This window comes from Protopterus annectens, chromosome 11.part0 (genome assembly GCF_019279795.1).
Source record: "Protopterus annectens isolate FY-2018-M chromosome 11.part0, PAN1.0, whole genome shotgun sequence".
Lineage (NCBI taxonomy): Eukaryota > Metazoa > Chordata > Ceratodontiformes > Protopteridae > Protopterus > Protopterus annectens.
Window position 1 is genome coordinate 1,177,338,815 of NC_056745.1, and position 20,707 is coordinate 1,177,359,521.

The 20,707-nt window shown below is 42.5% G+C and overlaps 1 protein-coding gene across 1 annotated transcript in view; it reads left to right on the forward strand.

The window, feature by feature from the left end:
* PUS7 (pseudouridine synthase 7) overlaps positions 1–20,707 on the forward strand; it is a 924,586-nt gene that overhangs the window by 137,587 nt on the left and 766,292 nt on the right. Inside the window, exon 5 of the mRNA XM_044088529.1 lies at positions 17,697–17,841. Within this exon, the coding sequence (XP_043944464.1) occupies positions 17,697–17,841 (145 nt within the window). The remainder of the gene's footprint in view (positions 1–17,696; positions 17,842–20,707) is intronic.

Here is a 20,707-nt window from a genome sequence, read left to right on the forward strand (position 1 = left end):
CACTTCTCTGAGTGCTTAAACGGTGCATTAACATCTTTCTTTTTTATACTATAGTAGTGTTCTCTCATATGCTCCATTAAGGTGCGTGTGGTCATCCCTGCATAGAATGCTTCACATCTACTACATCGTCCGATGTAAACTACCCCCTGGTTTTACATGTCAAGTGCCCAGGCACTCTGTGAGTGCGCTCAACATGGGGTAACATGACATATGGTTCCTCAAGAACGTATCTACAAAAATTGCATTGCCCACACTTAAACATCACAATTTTTTTATTCAAATGTAATGAAATTACCTCCCCAGAACCTCTTTCTAATATTTTTTTAATACTGTTGTTCCTATACACAAAGCTTGGTTTACTCCCTAACACTTTGATCAGATCAGTATTACCCTCCAAGATTTTTCAGTTCTTCTGAATAATATCCCTAATAAAGGAACAATCCACTGTCATATCTAGATTGCAGACAGTACTTTGCATATAACTATTGTTCAGTGCCTTCATTTTGTTACTAAGAAAGGCTACTTTGAGTATAGGAGGATATAATGTGTCTCTCCTATCCAAAATATTTGCCCTAAGAGCACAAAGATATTCCTCGTCGTGTCCCCTATCCAAGAACATATGAGTAATTCTATCAAACTCTTGTTCTAAGTCCACTGATGAAGTTGTCATACGACAAGCACGTATATATTGTCCCTTAGGAATATTCTTCTTAAAAGAAGGATGGTTACTTTTATAATGCAGATAACCATTTGTAAAAGTTTCTTTTCTCTGTATTTTAGTATCAAATAACCTACTCAAATCATTCCATTCAAGACATAAATCCAAAATGTTAACTTTACTTCCACTATCCCCTTTAACAAATTGCAAGAATCCAGACCTGTTGTCGAGATATTTCAGAAATTGTTCAACAACATAATCACCACCCTCCATTATAAAAATCAAATCCTCTACATATCTAGCATAGAAGAATGTTATATTCCGGTTTTAATTCAATAAGAATTGTGGATTCCCAAAAAGCCATTACAGTGTTTGCATAAGCTGGTGCAGCTGAGGAACCCATCGCTACACCTTTGCATTGTTTGTAAAACTGGCCATTAAATATAAAAAAAAAATGTGATCCAATACAATTTCTATTAAAAAACACACAAAATTAACTTCATGGTGCCCTAAACTACTATTATGCATTAGAAACTCCCTCACAGCCTCCACATCCTGTAGGTTCAGAATACTAGTGAATATGAACACATCAGCTGTCAGAATAATATGCTGGTTCCTGTTAAATGCAAAACTAGAAAAAAATTGTCTCAGCTTATCTAACAAATCCCAAGAATCCTTCAAATACCAGGGTAATTCTTGTACTACAGGATTTAAAACAGAATCTATGACCAAGGCTATTCCCTCAGTTGCAAAATGGGGTGAAGAAACAATAGGTCTGAATGGAGGCTCTATCATACACTTATGAACTTTTGGGATACCAAAGAGTGTCCCAATTCTTGGCTTTTCAATAAAACAGAAATTATACATTTTAATGTCCATTGTTTGGCTCATTAAAGCATCATATAAAAATGAATGAATGTATTGAAAGCTGTTAAAAATATCCCTCACATTTACTTGCAAGTACTCATCAACATTATTAAGCAGTTTTAGCATGCCTTCATTATACTGTTCAACAGTCATGAACACAATGTTTCCTCACTTATCACTTTTCATGTACCTTAAATTATGTCTATTCCTTAATTCAGTTAAAGCTTTACGTTCAGAAGATGTTGGGTTATCATACCAACCTTTGTTCTTAGTACATTTATCCAAATGATGCTTAATATCTTGTAAACACACCTCCTCGAAAACCTTAATAGTTTGATGCAGAGCTGGTGCGTAACTAGAAGGCTTAAGAAAACAACAAGTGCCATGTTCAAAAAATGTAAATAGATATTCTAAATTCAGTCTGCGAGTGTACTGTTTAAAGTCAACAACTGTCTGACTGTAATCTGCTTTTTTTTTGTTGGCACAAAGTTACAACCATATTTCAAAACTTGCATCTGGTTGTCATTTAAAATGATGCAAGACAAGGTAATAACTTTAAAGTTATCAGTATACCCTCTTACTGTTCATTGTTCAAGATTCAGACGAAATCTGGCCCCTCGCCCTTGTCGTTCGAGCATGGGCATTCTTGTTCTCTTTTTTGGATAAAAAAGTTTTCGGATGCGTTCCCATCATGTTCCCAGCATAGCCTGTAGAATTAGTTAAAAGTTCATTGCCGGCTGAAACCTCCTCAACCACCACTTCATCCTCCGTCACAGAAGTGGCATTCCCCGTTTTCTCCACCCTAAAAAACTTCGTCATTAAGGTGGAGGGTTGTGATTGGTTGGCAAATTCAGAAGTCCAACGTGCCTTGTTTAAGGTGCTGTTGTGATCAGCAGGAACTTTCTTATTGTTGTTGTAGCCAGTAGTTGTCAATTTAAAGATGTTCATCGTGTTACCCTGCTGCAGTCATCACACTTGGGTTATCTTGTCGTCAGGCGGTCCCGCAGTCGGCCTGAATTCCAAAGTCTTGGTCCGGCGTTGGTTGCTGTCGCTTCTTCCCTGACGTCAGTGCGCCAGGGGTATATATAATGCATCCGACGCCATTTTCCCAGTCTTTCTTGCCGCGAGGTGCCTGAAGCAGAAGCAGTTCGTAAGTGCCGGTCGAACGACTCCTGAGATTTTCGAAGTCGAATTTCAGATCCGAAGTCTTCAATAAAGCTAATTACCCCTTTGGGGAAACTTTTCTTGCCTCAGACCGATGTCAGAAAAAGTTAACAATGGTATTTCTTGTGGAAAGCAAATACCTCAAGGATTTTCATTCTTACTGTATACCTTGCCTAAGCCCAAACCATGACGGCACTGGTTGTCGCTTTTGTGCTACATTCTATAAGCGTACTATAAAAAGACGCTTTGATTCGCACGACACTACTTCGGTAGAAAATTTAACTACACAATGCCGTCGGAGCAACCGACTACCGGCATGCACAAAAAACGCAAGGATAAGGACGGGCAGCCTAGACCCAAGCCTGACTCTGAGGCCTCGGCTGGGCCGGTCTCCGGTTCACCGGTTTTCAGTGAGGCTCCTACGCAGCCCCTGGCTACCGCAGATTTGGAACCCGAGACCGCTTCGGAGCCTTTGGCGGAGAGTGCTAGGCCCACGCAGCCATTTTCTTTAGCCCCTACCGACGACACTGCAGAAAGAGATGTCGGTGCTGCAGAAACATCTTCGGATGTCCTTCAAGGTAGCATCTGCAGTCATAACAAATGGGTTGTCCTGTCGTCAGGCAGCCCTTCGGTCGGCCGGATTCCAAAGTCTGGGTCCGGCTTCGGCTGATGTCGCACTTCACCCGACGTCATCTCTGCTGGTCTTCGGGTATAAAGGCATCAGCCGACGCCATTTTCCTCAGTCTTTCTTGCCGTGGCCCGAAGCAGAAGCTGTTCGCAAGTGCCGGTTGGTCAGATCCAGAGATTACTACTACCGAATACTACTTCGAAGACTTCTAAAAAGCTAAGTACCCCGTTGGGGACTCTGTCTTGCCTCAGCCGATGTCAGAAAAAGTCAATAACTGTTTAACTTGTGGGAAACAAATACCTCATAAAGATTTCCACTCTTACTGTCTGCCTTGCTTAGGCCCAGACCACGACGTAGCAGCCTGTTCGGCCTGTGCTTCCTTCAACCGACGAACGCTTAGGCGTCGGTCGGAGTTTGCCAAACAGTTTTTCGGCTCAGATTTTGCGTACATTATGCCGTCGGATCCTCCGACTTCCCAAATTGTTAAAAAACGCAAAGAAAAAGACCGACACTCGCGGTCCGCGGTTTTGGCCGAAACCACTGTTAAGCAAGCCGCGAGTGTCTCGGTTTCGGCTGAAACCGAGAATACCGGTCAATCTTCAGCCGAATCCATGACTACTACTGAGGCTCCTGCTACCTTAGTTGAATCGGCCTCAGAAGTTTTGCCTACTACTGTGGTTCCTAGTGATTTATCAGACACCATCCCTTTGGATGTCTCTACCCCAGCACATGGTGCTGCTAGGCCTCCTGCAGCCATGTCTATTAAGGCCTTTGCCAGGGCTAAAGCAGCCAAAACTGTTAAATCAGTGCCTGTTAAGCCCCCCTCACACAGGCCCACTTCTAGTTCACAAATGCTTACTCTGGCAGAGGATTTAATATCCTTAATTAGGGGATCCCAATCTCACCCAGACAGGGCCTCTCAGCCACCAGAAAAGAGATCTAGAGCAGAGCCCCCCAAGCCAGTGTCCTCTGATGATTCTGCGGATGACTCAGACATTACAGACCAGCCAGAGGCTCCTTTGTCTACATATGAAGATTCCGATGCTGAAGAATCCATTCCATCTGCTTCTCCGCCAGAGGAATTTTCCTTTGGGGAAACCTTACATGCCATGAGAGAACAATTCCAATGGCAGGGACAAGATTTCTCAGATTCAAGAAAAAGGCTTAGGACATTTCTGCACTTACCACAACATAGGCCCTTAGCTATACCTCCAGTACTGCCTGTTGTGGATGATGCATTTAATGATGTTTGCACTGCTCCTGATACTTTACCTCCAGCCCCTGCCAAACCAGATAGATTTTACAGGGTGCCAGACACTCATCACCACCTATACAAGGCCCCACTTGCAGATCCTGAGACTATATCCCAGGGGCCTAAGGCAGTAGCCTCGACCTCAGCAAAACCCTACTCCTTCTGAAAGGGAATCCAGGTCCTTAGAGAGATGGGGGAAAAAAGTTTACACCTCTGCTACTCTCTCAGCTAGAGCTTTAAACTGTCAGTTTCATATGATCCAATACCAAGAGTTTATGCTTGATTAGTTAACTAAGAAGCTGTCCTCTGATGACTCCTTAGATAAGAAATATGTTTTAGAAATGGTGAATAACATCCAACAGGTTAGTAAGCATTCTTTAAAATGTGGCTATGATGCACTGGAGGCTTCATTTAGATCAGCCATGACTGGCACAGTGATAAGAAGACATGCATGGTTGAAAGAACAGGTCTTGCCGGATCATGTTAAAGCAAAGCTGTTAGATGCTCCTATGGATAAGGCCAGTCTATTTGGTACACCTGCTCAGCAAGTAATGAAGAAAATGGAAGAAAAGGCAAAATCTGTACAAACAGTTAAGGATTTCTTACAGGTTCAGCCCCCAAGGTTTAGCAGGAACTGGCCTGCCAAAAATTGGTCCTTTCCAGACTCCTCGAAATCTCAGAGGCAGGAATAGATGCTCTAGAGGCAGAAATCAATCCAGAGGAGGTACCTACAGAGGACGACAGTGGCAAGGCAATAACCGAAGCACAGACACAACCACTGCCACTACAACAGGACAATCACAGTGACTTGGCTCTAACACCACCTACCAGGGAGCAAATAGCAGCACCTTTAGGCGGAAAGTTAGCCTTATTTTCGAAAAATTGGCACTGTATCACAACAGACAAGTGGATTTTGCAAACCATAGACCAAGGCTACAGGTTCCACTTCCACACCTTACCAGTAAAAAGAGGAATGCCAAACCTACCTCCAAATCAAAAAACAGAAGCTCTAAAGCAGATAGCAGAATTAACAAAGATGAGAGCTGTGGAAAGAGTACCAATAACAGAACAGGGCAAAGGATTCTACTCCAGACTCTTCCTAGTACCAAGAAAAGAGAAAAGTTGGAGACCTATTCTCGACCTGTCCGTCTTAAACACATACATCATTGTCCCAAAATTCAAAATGCTGACCCTACAGCAACTTCTTCCCATGCTGGGCAAGGAGTGTTGGCTGGTAACTCTAGATCTCAAGGAGGCATACCTGCACGCCCCCATACGACCAAATTGCAGAAGATACCTCAGATTTCTTGCAGGATCAGAGCATTATCAATTCTCAGCATTGCCCTTTGGCTTATCTACTGCGCCCAGAGTATTCACAAAATGCCTGGCATCAGTAATCGCTCACTGCAGGCTACAGGGAATACACATTTATCCATACCTGGACGACTGCCTGTTACAAGCGGACAACAAAAGCAAGCTGACAACAGATCTACAAAGAGTCATTTGCTTACTACAAGCCCTGGGATACACAGTCAATTTACAAAAGTCAAGACTGATACCATCCCAAACAAGAACATTCTTGGGTGCGGAACACAGTAAAACAAATGGCATTCCTAACTGCAGAAAAACAAAAACAACTCCCTCTTTACTTCTTGGCATTAACAAAGCAGAACAAACTAACAGCAAGAAAAGTACTGCAGGCCTTGGGCTTCATGGCATCATGCATAATCTTGGTCCCACATGCCAGACTGCATATGAGAAAGCTACAGCGGTACCTAAAGAATTTATGGTCTCAACACAGGCACAGCTTAGAAACCGAAATCCCACTAATCCCATGCCTGAAACAGGAGTTCCTATGGTGGGCTCAAGCATGCCAGTCAAACCCAGGCTTTTACCCTTCCACAACTTTCAAGCAAGCCAAACCATCACAACGGACGCCTCAGACCTAGGCTGGGGGGCGCACATGTTGGACAAATGCATACAAGGATTGTGGACTCAAGACCAGCTGCACCTGCACATAAACCAAAAAGAAATGCTGGCAGTAAAACTAGCAATACAGAAATTCAGACCATTCCTCCAAGAAGGCCATTTAATGATAAGGACAGACAACACCACAGTCATGTGGTACATCAACAAACAAGTAGGCACTCATTCATACCCCCTATGCAGAATGACTCTGGACCTTTGGAATATGGCTCTGAGCTACAACATCCAGTTACAGGCAATGTTTGTGCGGAAAAGAAAACACCCTAGCAGACATGTTAAGCAGAACCACCTCGGATGCTCACGAATGGATGCTACACCCGGACATCTTCAAGGCCATCACAAAGAAATGGGGAATGCCACAAATAGACCTATTCGCATCCCCACTCAATCACCAGCTCAAAAATTCTGCACAAGGACATGCCACCCACTTGCATGGAAGGTGGACTCTCTATCCTTCAGTTGGAAAGGCCTGACAGCATATGCATTTCCACCTCTTCCTTTGATGCACAAGGTACTACTGAAAATCAAAGAGGAACGTCCAAGGATAATCCTGATAGCTCCGAATTGGCCAAGACAACACTGGTACCCATTGCTGAGGAGCATATCTCGGGGGAGAATGTGGTCAATACCCCTGATGCCTTTGATGTTAACTCAGAACAACTACAACACCGTGCACCCAAACCTAAAAACATTGCAACTGACTGCCTGGAACATCACATAGCAGCAACTAACACAGACCTATCCCAAAGGGTTAAAGACATTATCCTTGAAGCCCGCAGACCTTCAACAAGAAGGAACTATGCAGGAAAATGGAAAAGGTTTGTCATTTGGAGTACTGAAAGAGGAAAAGATGTCTCGAACATAGATATTGCTAACATCCTGGAGTACTTGGCAGAGCTTCTACATACAGGCCTGTCTTATTCCTCCATCAAGATACATGCATCAGCTATTTCAGCAGAATACAGCTTCGATCCACCTGTCTTTTCGCATCCTCTACTCAGGCAGTTCCTCAGAGGGATCAATAATGTAAAACCTCCTAGGAAACCACCATTACCAGCATGGGACTTGAACTTTGTGCTAGAAAAATTGGCACTCCCTCCATTTGAACCAGCAGCAACAGCAGATCTTCAACACCTATCATGGAAAACTGCTTTCCTACTGGCAATTACTTCAGCAAGGAGGGTTTGAACTACAGGCCTTAATGGCAGTACAACCCTTCCTAATCTTCCATCAAGATAGGGTCTCCATGAGAACTAATCCTACATTTATGCCTAAGGTGGTATCCAGAGTGTCTTTAAACCAGGCAATCCACCTACCTACCTTCTTTCCCAATCCACAGAACAGGGGAAAGACTGCTGCATACCTTGGATGTACATAGACAGTTACGCTACTACCTGGACAGAACCAAAGGTAACGGAAAAACTGACCAGCTTTTAGTAGCCTATGCAACAGGAAGGGAAGGAAAAGCAATTTCCAAACAGACAATCTCCAAATGGATAGGAAATTGCATAAGATTCTGTTACTCCTACCATGGAAAACCAATTCCACAGAACATAAGACCTCATTCTACAAGGGCTACAGCCACTACCACAGCTTTCTTACGAGGAGTGGCAACCAAGGACATTATTGAGGCGGCTACTTGGACCTCCGTGCATACATTTGCCAAGCATTATAATTTACCTCTATACTCTAGATCCCGAGCAGGGTTTGCCACTGCTGTACTGCAAGGGATCCTAACTACACCATAATTTTTCTTCCTCCACCCCTAGTTGGCTATGGTATTCTACCCATTTGTTATGACTGCAGATGCTACCTTGAAGGACATAGTACAGTTTTGTACCTACCATAAATGTAGATGTCCGAACAGGATAGCATCTGCAGTCAAGATTACCCACCCTCCTTCCCCTCTGTAGTACTCCTAGGGTATTTACCCTCCTATTAGCTAGCTGGGGAGTCTCTTATGGTGTATTTGTTTGTATATATGTACATACATGCTTATTTTTTGTGTTTGCCTTCTACTTTTTTGGAAACATTGGCATTTATCCAAAATTTAGCTTTCCAAAGAGGGCAACTGGCATCTGGGGCAAGAAACACTGAGGAAAATGGCGTCGGCTGATGCCTTTATACCCGAAGACCAGCAGAGATGACGTCGGGTGAAGTGCGACATCAGCCGAAGCCGGACCCAGACTTTAGAATCCGGCCGACCGAAGGGCTGCCTGACGACAGGACAACCCATTTGTTATGACTGCAGATGCTATCCTGTTCGGACATCTACATTTATGGTAGGTACAAAACTGTACTTTTCTGAAGGTGTCTTCAGACCAGCGACGCTCACCATAAACACTTATCCTAAGCTTAAGACTCCTATTAAGCCAAAAAAGACTGCACTTCAGTCTCCAGTTCAAGGCCCCATGCCTAAGAAACAGATGCTTAGGCCCCATGCCTAAGAAACAGATGCTTAAAATGGTGGAAGATTTTATCTCTTTAATCAGGGGTTCCCAACCCCCCCCCCCCGACAAAAGGCCTAGACAAGAGGAAGATTATGCCGCCTCTGATCAAGTGTCTATTTCCTCAGGCTCCTCTGAGGGCCAAGATTACTCTTTTCCCCCTTATGAAGATTCTGGTGCTGAGGATTCCATTCCCTCAGCTTCTCCCCCTGAAGACTACTCCTTTGGGGAAAATTTACATGCTATGAGGGAACATTTTCACTGGGAAGGTTAGGACTACTCTGACTCTAAGAAAAGGCTCAGAGAGTTTCTTTTACTCCCCCAGCACAGACCTCTTGCCATCCCCCTAGTTTTAGACATTGTGGATGATGTTTACTTAGAATCTAGTTTGAATCCAGATTCTCTGTCTCCTGCTCCAGCCAAACCAGACAGATATTATAGAGTGCCTGACTCCCACAAATTCCTTTATAAAAGCCCTGTTGCTGATCCAGAGACTATCTCCCAGGGTCCCAAAGGGGGCTAAGGCTTCTACGGTAAAAAATCCTTTACCCTCTGAAAGGGACTCCAGAGCACTAGACAGGTGGGGGAAAAAAGGTTTACACCTCAGCCACTCTAGCTATGAGAGCACTAAATTGTCAATTTCACATGCTAAAATATCAGCAATTTCTGATGTCTCAGTTAAGACAAAAAATGAGCATACTCCCTCAACAGTCTGAATTGAAAGAAATGCAGGATCTGTTGCATGCAACTGAACAGGTGGGCAAACATACTTTACAATGGGGGTTTGATTCTTTAGAGGCTTCCTGCAGAGCAGCTGTCACTGGGTCTGTTATACGTAGGCATGCTTGGTTAAAGGAACAAACTCTGCCTGATCATGTTAAAGCAAAGCTTCTAGATGCTCCCTTACAGCAGGATGTCCTATTTGGAGTTAAAGCGGAAGAAGTCTTAAAGAAAATGGAGGATAAGGCAAAATCTATGCAGACAGTCAAAGATTTTCTACAGGTACAGCCCCCTCGCTTCAGCAGAAATTGGCCAAGAAAAAATTGGTCCTTTCCAGCTACTGACAGACCACAGAGGGGTAAATACAGACGCCCAAGAGGCAGAGGGCAACCACAAGCCCAATACAAACCTCGACAATGGGGCACTGCAACACAGAAGGGAGGAGAAGACAGGCCCCAAACTACTAGAAGGCAAACTCAATGACTTACACCTCATATGGCCAAGCAACACTTTCTTGGCAGCTCCCTTGGGAGGAAAACTAGCAATTTTTTCAGACAACTGGCACATCGTCACAAAGGACAAATGGGTCCTAGACATAATTTCACGAGGATACAGATTCCATTTCCACACCTTGCCAATGAAAAGAGGAATGCCAAACCTGCCACAAAATCAATGGGCAGAGGCACAAAAACAAATTACAGCTCTCATGGACATGAGAGCCATTCAACTGGTACCTACACGGGAGCAAGGCCAAGGATTTTACTCAAGACTCTTTCTAGTCCCCAGAAAGGACAATGCCTGGAGACCAATTCTGGACCTTTCATTTCTAAATACCTTCTTACAAATACCCAAATTCAAGATGCTAACACTACAGCAGCTTCTTCCCATGTTGGGCAAGAAAGCATGGCTAGTAACGTTGGACCTCAAGGAGGCATACTTGCATGTCCCTGTCAGGCAAAGTTGCAGAAGATACCTCCGTTTCATTGCAGGTTCAACCCATTACCAATTCTCTGCACTGCCCTTTGGCTTATCCACTGCACCCAGGGTCTTCACAAAATGGCTGGCACCAGTAATTGCATACTACAGACAAAGAGGAATTCAAATATACCCATACCTGGACGACTGCCTCATCCAAGCAGAAAACAAGGACATCCTCTTACAACATCTGGCTTTTGTAAAACATTTTCTGAGTTGCCTGGGGTACACAGTAAACGAAAAGAAATCAAAACTAGTACCCTCACAAAATATGACATTCCTGGGTGCCAGCTTGAATACAACGGCCCAGAAGGCTTATCTGACGCCAGGCAATCTACAACTGACTCAATATTTCAAAACAATGGCAACAAAGACCCAACTCCCTGCAAGAAAAATTCTGCAGGCCTTGGGCTTCATGGCATCTTGCATGCTACTAATACCATTTGCAAAGCTGCATATGAGGAAATTACAGTGGTACCTAAAAAGCATATGGTCTCAACACAGCCACAGCCCTGACACAATGATATCTCTCATTCCGTGCCTTCAAGAAGAGTTTCTATGGTGGTCACAGGCATGTCACCTCAACAAGGGTCAGCCTTTCACCTTGCCCCCAGCCAGGCAAACTATGACAACAGATGCATCGGACTACGCCTGGGGGGCACACATGGCAGGACAGTGCGTTCAAGGCATATGGACTGCAGATCAAAGGAATCTGCACGTCAATCAAAAATAGATGCTAGCTGTACAGAATGCTCTGACAGCCTTCAAGAACCTCTTACATCCAGGACAACTTACAATAAGGACGGGCAACACCACAGTAATGTGGTACATAAACAAACAAGGGAGTACACACTCCTACCCTCTATGCAGGCAAGCAATAACCTTGTGGAACACAGCACTGGCTTACCAAGTTCAGTTACAAGCTCAATTCTTGCCAGGAAAAAAGAACACATTGGCAGACGACCTCAGCAGAAACATCATGGATCCCCACAAGTGGAAACTGGATCCACAAGTATTTGCAATGATAACTCGAAAATGGGGCCTCCCAGACATAGACCTGTTTGCCATCCCCCAAAACTATCAGCTAACAAAATTTTGTACAAGGACACTTCACCATCAAGCTTGGAAAGTGGACGCACTCTCATTCAGTTGGAAAAACCTGACAGTATATGCCTTCCCTCCATTGCCTCTTCTCACAAAGGTGCTTCTGAAAGTCAGAAAGGAGAGACCACGACTGATACTCATAGCCCCAGACTGGCCACGCCAGCACTGGTACCCGCTATTAAGGAATATGGCCCAGGGCCCACCTTGGATTTTACCACAAATTGCCCATTTGCTCACACAGCAAAACAATCAGATTCTACACAGCCAGCTCAAAACCTTAAATTTGGCTGCATGGCAAATCACCTAAGCATCCAGCCAGCTCCTCTTCCTCAAAACAGTTATGGATGTTATTCTGGAAGCTAGGAGGCCCAGCACCAGGAAGGCATACTCAAATGGAAAAGGTTTTGCGCCTGGAACCAAGCTAAAGGCCAAAATACCCTTCAGCCTCACATGCCTCAGATTCTACAGTATTTAACTGAGATGTTTCACAAAGGACTTTCTTTTTCTTCCATTAAAATCCACGCATCAGCTATTTCAGCCCACTACAACACGGTTCCACCCTTATTTTCACATCCACTTCTAAGGCAGTTCCTCAGAGGGGCAAAAACATTAGCCCCCCCCCCCCAGGAGAGCACCTACACCAACATGGGACCTCAATTTTGTTCTGGAAAAACTTACGCTGCCTCCCTTTGAACCAGCTTTCTCTGCTGATCTAAAGTTTATATCATGGAAGACTGCCCTGCTGCTAGCAGTAACTTCAGCCAGAAGAGTCTCAGAGCTGCAGGCACTAATGGCAGTGGAACCTTTCCTCATTTTCCATCAAGACAGAGTTTCTCTACGAACTAATCCTTCCTTCATGCCTAAGGTGGTATCCAGTGTGGCTTTAAATCAAACCATCCACTTACCCATCTTCTTTCCAAATCCACAGAACAAATGAGAGAGACTCCTGCATTCCTTGGACATTCACAGGCAACTTCGTTACTACTTGAATAAAACTAAGGTTTTCAGAAAATCTGACCAGCTCTTTGTATCCCGTGCTACAGCTTCGCAAGGGAAGGCTATATCAAAACAGACCATTTCCAAATGGATAGGACATTGCATTCATTTTTGCTATACCCATCATGGAAAAGCAGTTCCTGCTACCATAAGGCCCCACTCTACCAGGGCAACAGCTACATCTACAGCCTTCCTCAGGGGGGTCCCAACCAAGGAGATTTTGGAAGCTGCAACTTGGAGTTCAGTACACACCTTCACCAAACACTACCACTTACCACTTTACTCTAAGACTAGAGCTGGCTTCGCCACTGCAGTTCTGCAGGGCCTTCTAGCCTCCGCTAACCCTCTTTGACTCCTCCTCCCATCCTGAGCTTTGGGATTCTACCCAAGTGTGATGACTGCAGCAGGGTAACACGATGAACATAGTACAGTTTTGTACCTACCATAAATGTAGATGTTCAAGTGTACACCCTGCTGCAGTCCAGGTTACCCTCCCTCCATCCCCTCTGATCTAACTGACTAAATCTTTACAATACCTTCCTGATGTATTTGCTTATAGCTGGAGGGATGTTGTGTTTGTGCTAAATTTCTTAAATTGGTACTAATTACTGACCACCTTTTTGGGGCGCCTGACATCTGGGGCAAGAAAAACTGAAGAAAATGGCGTCTGATACATTATATATACCCCTGGCGCACTGACGCCAGGGAAGAAGCGACAGCAACCGACGCCGAGCCAAGACTTTGGAATTCCGGCCGACTGCGGGACCGCCTGACTACAAGATAACCCAAGTGTGATGACTGCAGCAGGGTGTACCACTGGAAAAGGAGCTGCTCTTTGGGAGCACAAATAGTGAAGTGTGTAGAAAATTGGAAGAAAGGGGTAAGACTATGCAAGGTGCTAAGCAGTGTTTTCATCTGATATGCAAGGAGCTAATCCTCTGTGCCCAATTCTTTCTATTGCAGTCAAGGAAAGATACACCAATGAAAGGTAATAAAACAACAAATTTAAGAAAAAAATGGCTGCAAGATCACAAAGGAAGGCCCGGGGTCCACAAGGGTCTTCCATCAGTAAGAAGCGATCATGACAACTTGGATATCCCTCATATCCAACCCCTCCAACCATCCCTAAGTATAAAGATAGTGGGAAGGGTAATCCAGTGTCTAAGAAACCGGGACATCATTGTAAAGGACAGATGGTATAGATAATTTCTCAGGATTGCACTTTACAGTTCATTAAGATGCCCAAATTAATACCGCGGTGGTGGTGCTGCGGTAGCATTTTCGCCTCACAGTAAGATATTGTCCTGTCCGATTCTCAGCTAGAGCGTCTTCTGTATGGAGACGTGTGAATGGGCATACCTTCGTTGAAGGCTGTGCGTCAGGGCTAGCAACTCGGCACGTAAAAATCTACTGCCAGTCATTAGCGGACTGGAGTTCTGCTGTGGCGACCCCTAACCAGGAAAAGCCGAAATAGACAACAACGTCCTCTCTTTAAAAGACCAAGTGCATTTAATTCCACTTATTCTCCAGCAGATCCTACTACTAGGCAGACAGCAGAACCTATTCCCAGAGAGGTACAAAACAAAGGGTTCTACTCGAGATTGATTCTGGTACCCAGAAAGGAAGAACCATGGAGACCCATCCTGGACATTTTAGAACTCTGTGTTGATCTTAAAGTTTTCAGATTCAAAATGCTAGCATTATTGTCTACTATGACTCCTCTATTTTCTCAGGCCCTGGTGGTCACCTTGGATCAAGAATTCATGACTTCACATAAACTCAGAAGTTCAAGGAAGTAATTGGTATGATGGTCAAGAAAACTTGGCTTTATTTGCAGATGATATTTTATATGTGATAAAAACAGAAATGGATATTTCAGTGTTGTGGAACATTCTGAGACAGTTTCATATCTTTTCTGGATACAAAATTAATGAAGATAAAGCAAATGCAATAGCTGTAAACTGGGTACGTACACACAAATAGATTCAGCAATACCCATATTTATAGGGGCATGATAAAATTAAGTACTTAGTATGGATTAAAAAGGATTCTGTTATGTCAGCTGGGGATATGTGGGAAAAGACTAAAAGATATGTATTACAAAAAAGAGAAATTGGAAGTTCTGTTTTACGGATATGGATAGCAAAATACAAACAGTGAAAATGTTTTTAACCCCTTTAGTTTTATACACAAGTTGGGCATATTTTATCAACCAGTGGAGAAGTTGTGAATAGCAGTTAATAAAAGAGTTGAAGGATTTTATCTGGGAGAAGAGGGCAGTAGTCAAGTGGTATAAGTTTATACTTTCAATAGAACAAGGTGGTTTGGGATTATTAATTTGAAAGGATATTTCAGAGATAAACAATTAAGGCTCCTATACATAGCACAAGCAGAAAAATATAATTCAAAGTGGAAAGGGATGATGATGAAATGGATGAAGTTCAAGAAACAAGGGGAGAGACTGGGTTTTTGGATGCAGATCCTTAAAGAAAATGACAGCAACCATGCAGAATATTATATTTCTAAAGTAGCAGAAAGTATTCTAAGAACTAAGCCGACAAGGGGATGGAGAAAGGAGATTCTTGCAGTAGTGATGACTGCAGTTAGGGGGCATAGAGAATAGGAAAGACGGGGCTGGAATTTATTGGAGAAAATGGGCAAAGGAATCTGTGTATTGGGAGCAAATAATTAGAGAGGGAAAGATAATAGAATCGGAAGAGGCCAAGGATTCATTTGGAATGCAGGCTAGAGATTTCCTTCCCTGTCAAGAATTGATATCAGAGTATAGACAAAGAAAAAGAAATAGGGGGATCCTAAACTAAAGACATGCACTAGTAGAGTTTTAGTAGAATGTAGAACAGAAGCTGCTGTTAAAAATGGGGTAATTAGCAGGGCATATAAAATATTGCTCGATAACTATAGGAGGCAGTCAGAGGAAGTTAGAAAGGATTGGAAAAAGACTGGATAAGCAATTCAGAAAGGAACAATGGAGGAATATTTGTATGACTCCCAAATAGGCAACAAACCCTAGATGACTGAGTCTTTGCTTGAAGTGTTTGCATAGGTATTTTTATACCCCAAGCAGACTCCAAAGAATTTTTCCTAACTTAGATTGCAAATGTAGGAGGTGTGATTGGGAGAGGTAATTAGGAACATATTTTTTGGGAATGTAATGAATTGGCAGACTTAATTCTGTGCAGACTAATCTACAGAAATACTTGGGTGCAAATTGGTGTAAGTAAGGAAATAATTTTTTGAGCTATAGCACGTAATCAGAATTGCCTAGACATAAGGCCTTACTGAGTTTAATTCTAGTGGCTGCCAAAAAAGTCATTACTAGAAAATGGAAATCCAAAGTCTAAACAAACTGTACTAGAAGTGGTGAACATAGAAACAGAGAGAAAATAACTGGAAGTGGGGATATTTAGAAAAGGGTAGGAGCAAATTTCATAGAAAAAAAATTGGAATTGTGGGAACAATACATGCAGAATAATGATGTTCATCGTGCATACAGTTGCAGTCATAACAGATGGGTTCTCCTGCCGTCAGGCGGGTCCTCGGGATGCTTTGGGATTCTACCCATCTCTTATGACTGCAGCTGTATGCACGATGAACGTAGTACAGTTTTGTACCTACCATAAATGTAGATGTTCGAGTGCTAATACAGCTGCAGTCCAGGTTTCCCTCCCTCCTTCCCCTCTTGGGACAGGCCTATTGGCTAACATCTCCTCATACAACCTGATTGGGGTATTCATTTATGGTGTATTTGCTTGCAACTACTGTATTTTGATTATATTGCATTGCATTATTACATAAATTTATGTATTGCCTTCCTTCTGGTGGCACCTGACATCTGGGGCAAGAAAAACTGAAGAAAATGGCGTCGGCTGGTTCTTTTATACCCCTGTCACACTGACGTTAGGGAAGAAGCGACGACAACCGACGCCGGACCTAGACTTTGGAATTCGGCCGACTGAGCACCCGCCTGACGGCAGGAGAACCCATCTGTTATGACTGCAGCTGTATTAGCACTCTAACATCTACATTTATGGTAGGTACAAAACTGTACTTTTTGGAGGAGGAATGATGTTTAAGAGAAGGCAGGAATTGAATGAGCTTTGTAATACTTGACTGTCAGTGATTGGATAGATTATAAATGATGTACTTTTGCAACTGAAATATGTCAATATGATTTATTTTCATTTATATACATGTATGATTGCCTGTGTCATAAATAATAATTTAGTAAATATGTTTCTTGTTTAAAAAAAAAATCACTTGGATAATGCTCCCATGTCAGTCCTGAAAAGGGATACTTTTGGACAGTGGGCTTGCCTAGTTAACAAAATAAAGTACTCACCGTATCCGTAGACCTTCAACAGATAAGTGTTTCAGCAGTTAGACTACCTTCTTTTCTTCTTCTTCACCTTTTGTTACATTACTCTTCACAGTTTGTGTTAGACTTTTTACAAGGGTCCGCAGACCACTAAGGCACATGCCAACCTTGTGGCATTGCTGCGAGAGACATCTTCTTATCAGGTAAATAGTAAGTTCCTCTTTAAAAGATCCGAAGAAGACTCGCGCTGACCTTGGTTTTGAATATGGGGGCATGAGACCAGTGAAGGATTAAGATAAATCATGGGAGCGGAGAAGAAAATGAACTAACAAGAGACTGAGAAGGGTAAGAATACCATCAAAATATTTCTTTAAAAGCTTTTGCCGTTTCAGTGAATGCCTCATGCAGCTGCACTTTAACAGTGTGTTAAATGCTTACTAGCATTGCTTTGATATGGAATTTTAGTGCATTAAATTTTGTGTATCATTCTCATTTTTTTCTGAAGTGTAGAACTTTGATTTTTAAGATTTTTTAATAAGAGAATTTCACTTGACTTAAACCAGGTAAAGGAAGACACCAAGGAGAAACGCACAGTTATTCACCACGCCATTAAGTTATTGTTTCCAGGGTTGGAGACAAAAACAGAGGAAAAAGATGGAAGGAAATACATAGTTGCATACCATGCAGCTGGCAAGAAAGCATTAGCAAGTAAGTTTGGCTTTACCAGCAAGTTAGTCATATTGTTATTAATTTCGGCCAACTGTGTAGCTTTTTACGTGATGTTTTATTGCACATTTTGAAATGCATCCATTTGCAATAAGTTTTTGTGTACGACTTATCCCCCCCCCCAAACTTACTTCCTTAGTGCCTGCCATTCATCAGATCCTCTCAGTTATCTTACTCATTCATTTCCCCTTTACTGGAGCAAAAACCAACTGAGAGGGGCAGTCTCTGAGGCAGACATTTCAAGTGCTTTTGTTTTTTGCTGCTTGCAGCCTTAACCCCATATGCGTACCCAGTAACACGCTCCAGGTTTGGTTTGTAATAAGAGTGAGGGATGTCACCCACATCTGACTGAGGTAACCCTACAGAGACAGCCTCCTCCCCTTGAAGCCAGCTGTCCCATGGGGTCTGCAGCAGGGGATTTAACCATGACCATATGCATGTGTTTCTTCACCCACTCATGGAGAGGCAAGCTGGTTAAGCTGCAACCCTCCTTTCCTCCCCCACACCTACTCCACCAGGTGACCAACCCAGTAATCAGAGCTATTCCTCTATACCAGTATAGCTGACATAGGACTTACTTTTCTGCAAAATGTTATGGGTTATTTATTTTGCTCTATAGTTGTGTGTCTGTCTTCCCAGATTCTTTCTTGCTATATTAAAGCCATTTAATATAATTATATTTAATAAACCCATCACCCTTTTTCACCGTTTACTATAAAAGTGCACTTTTTCTCACATACTTGTGGTTGGCATTCAGGAAATTGTAAAATATGGACCTATATGTGTTATATTAACGTAATGCAGATATCACTAATGGTGATCCTGTTGGTACAGATGGAAGTAATTTTCATGTTGTGCTGCAGTGTTATGAAGTATCTGCTTCCTTTACAAAATCTGACTTTATTTTCAGTTGAATGTAAATTTCAGTTAAATAAACAGCTGTTTTCACATTTAATTGTAATGGTACAGTTTTTTTAGGAAGCCATTTTAAGCACACACTGCCCTCTCATTGTAATCATACTTGCTCACATTGTACTTGAGCTCTTTTTTTCCTTTACCATGTAAGGAGTGTACCTTTTTGATCATAGCTGTCTGTGGTTGTCTTTATTAACTTTGTTGACCCCTTGAATACTGTTGCCATCATTTTATCATGTAACATAAAGAGTTGTGATACTCTTCACCATATTCCTAGAATTCCAGAAGTAAGAAGGCCATTTGTGGGTGGGTCAGTGGGTGGATTTTTGTGTGTGTTTGTTAAAGCAGTGATTTTCTGTAGGATGGCAGTGTTGCGGGGGGAGAATTAGTTTTTTAACCTAAGTATTTGTTGCTGCAGCAGCAAGTTCATATTGGGCTTGGCAGTTTGGCCGTGTAAGTTAACCTGGAAGGGTGGTAATTGCCTTTTTGGATTTGTAATTGATGTATAATCAATATTGTTGTATTTTGAGGCATTTTTGTAGAACTAAATTCCTAAATGAACTTCAAAGCTGTTTTTTTTGTCTTCTCCTTACTTTTTCAGAAAGTAACACGCACAAATACTCGCTCTCTCATGCACACATTTGTTGATCAATCCAGTCGAAGATCATGTTGCTTTACTTCTGGCTCCTTTTCACTCTCTTCTGCTGTGCAGACAGTAAAAATGACAGCTGATACTCTGAGGGCTGTTAGCACAACACAGGAGTTTGCAGTGTCCAGTGTTAAACTTAGCATAACTACATTCTGGCAAGGGTTTTCTTGAGTGACATTTCTTTAGTTTCTTTTAATTGTGGCTTGTCAAAATCACATGCACTTGCGTCGTACATTGCAGTGGGTTGTTTCACTTTTCCCTACTGTAGTGTGACCTTGGAAGTAGTATGTGTATATATAAGTTGAGGAGTATGAGGATGATCCTCCCCATAGAGGGTGCAGTTGGGGCATGCCCACTTGTAGAAAGTAATTTGTTGCATTTTAAGGCTTTTTTGTGTGAAACTTCTAAATTTAGGAAAATGGATTAAATCGGTCTCATTTTTGGTTGACTTGACTGAACACAGAGAGAACTGAGCTCTCCTTCTTGGTCTTTAGTAGATCATTAACTTTAACAGGTTTTCATTGATCATTGAATTGAAGCACGCTTCTTCCATCTTGTTTCCAGGTCTCTCCCGTACAGCTCTCCTTCATGACTCTAGTCAGTTATCTTCTTGACTGTTTAATTTAGTAGATTTCAAAATGTTCCTGTCCTGATGAAATACTGAGTAAGGCACATATCAGAGTCTGAACCATAATTTGCATGATTTATATCGTGCATGTGTAAGATCTTAACACACAAGGACTCTTACATTTTCAGTCCACGCTTAATCCATTGCCTAAATAAAAAGAAGGTATAAAACACTGCAGAACCTTCTCCACTCAATAGCGTTTGGCCGTGTTGTTCTCTTAGTACAGAAAAATACCAGTGTGTGTATCAGAGGCATTTTCCTTTGGATGGAAAAGGTAGGCAGGAATCTAAGGAGCCCCATAAAGAAGATGAGAGAACAGGATAAAAGAGATGGATTGTGAAAGTAAGGGAAAAGATAGAATCTTGGAAATGTTATGAAGTGTAGTCTGAGAAAAGCCATACCATCAACTGGCCAGACATTTCTCAGTCTACCACAGTACCTGTGCACCCTGACACTACTTCCACAGGGCTTCTTAAATTCAAGACTTTTTCCTTAAAAATGGGTGAAGTATTTGTGTGTTGTGGGGCAGACCAGAAGGGGGGGGTATCATGCAGTGTTCTGCTGCAGAACTCTCTTAACCAGAAGTTCTGAAAGTTGTCTCTGTAGGAATATATTTGAGAATTCCATTGGCTATTTTATTTGCTGTTTGGTTAAGT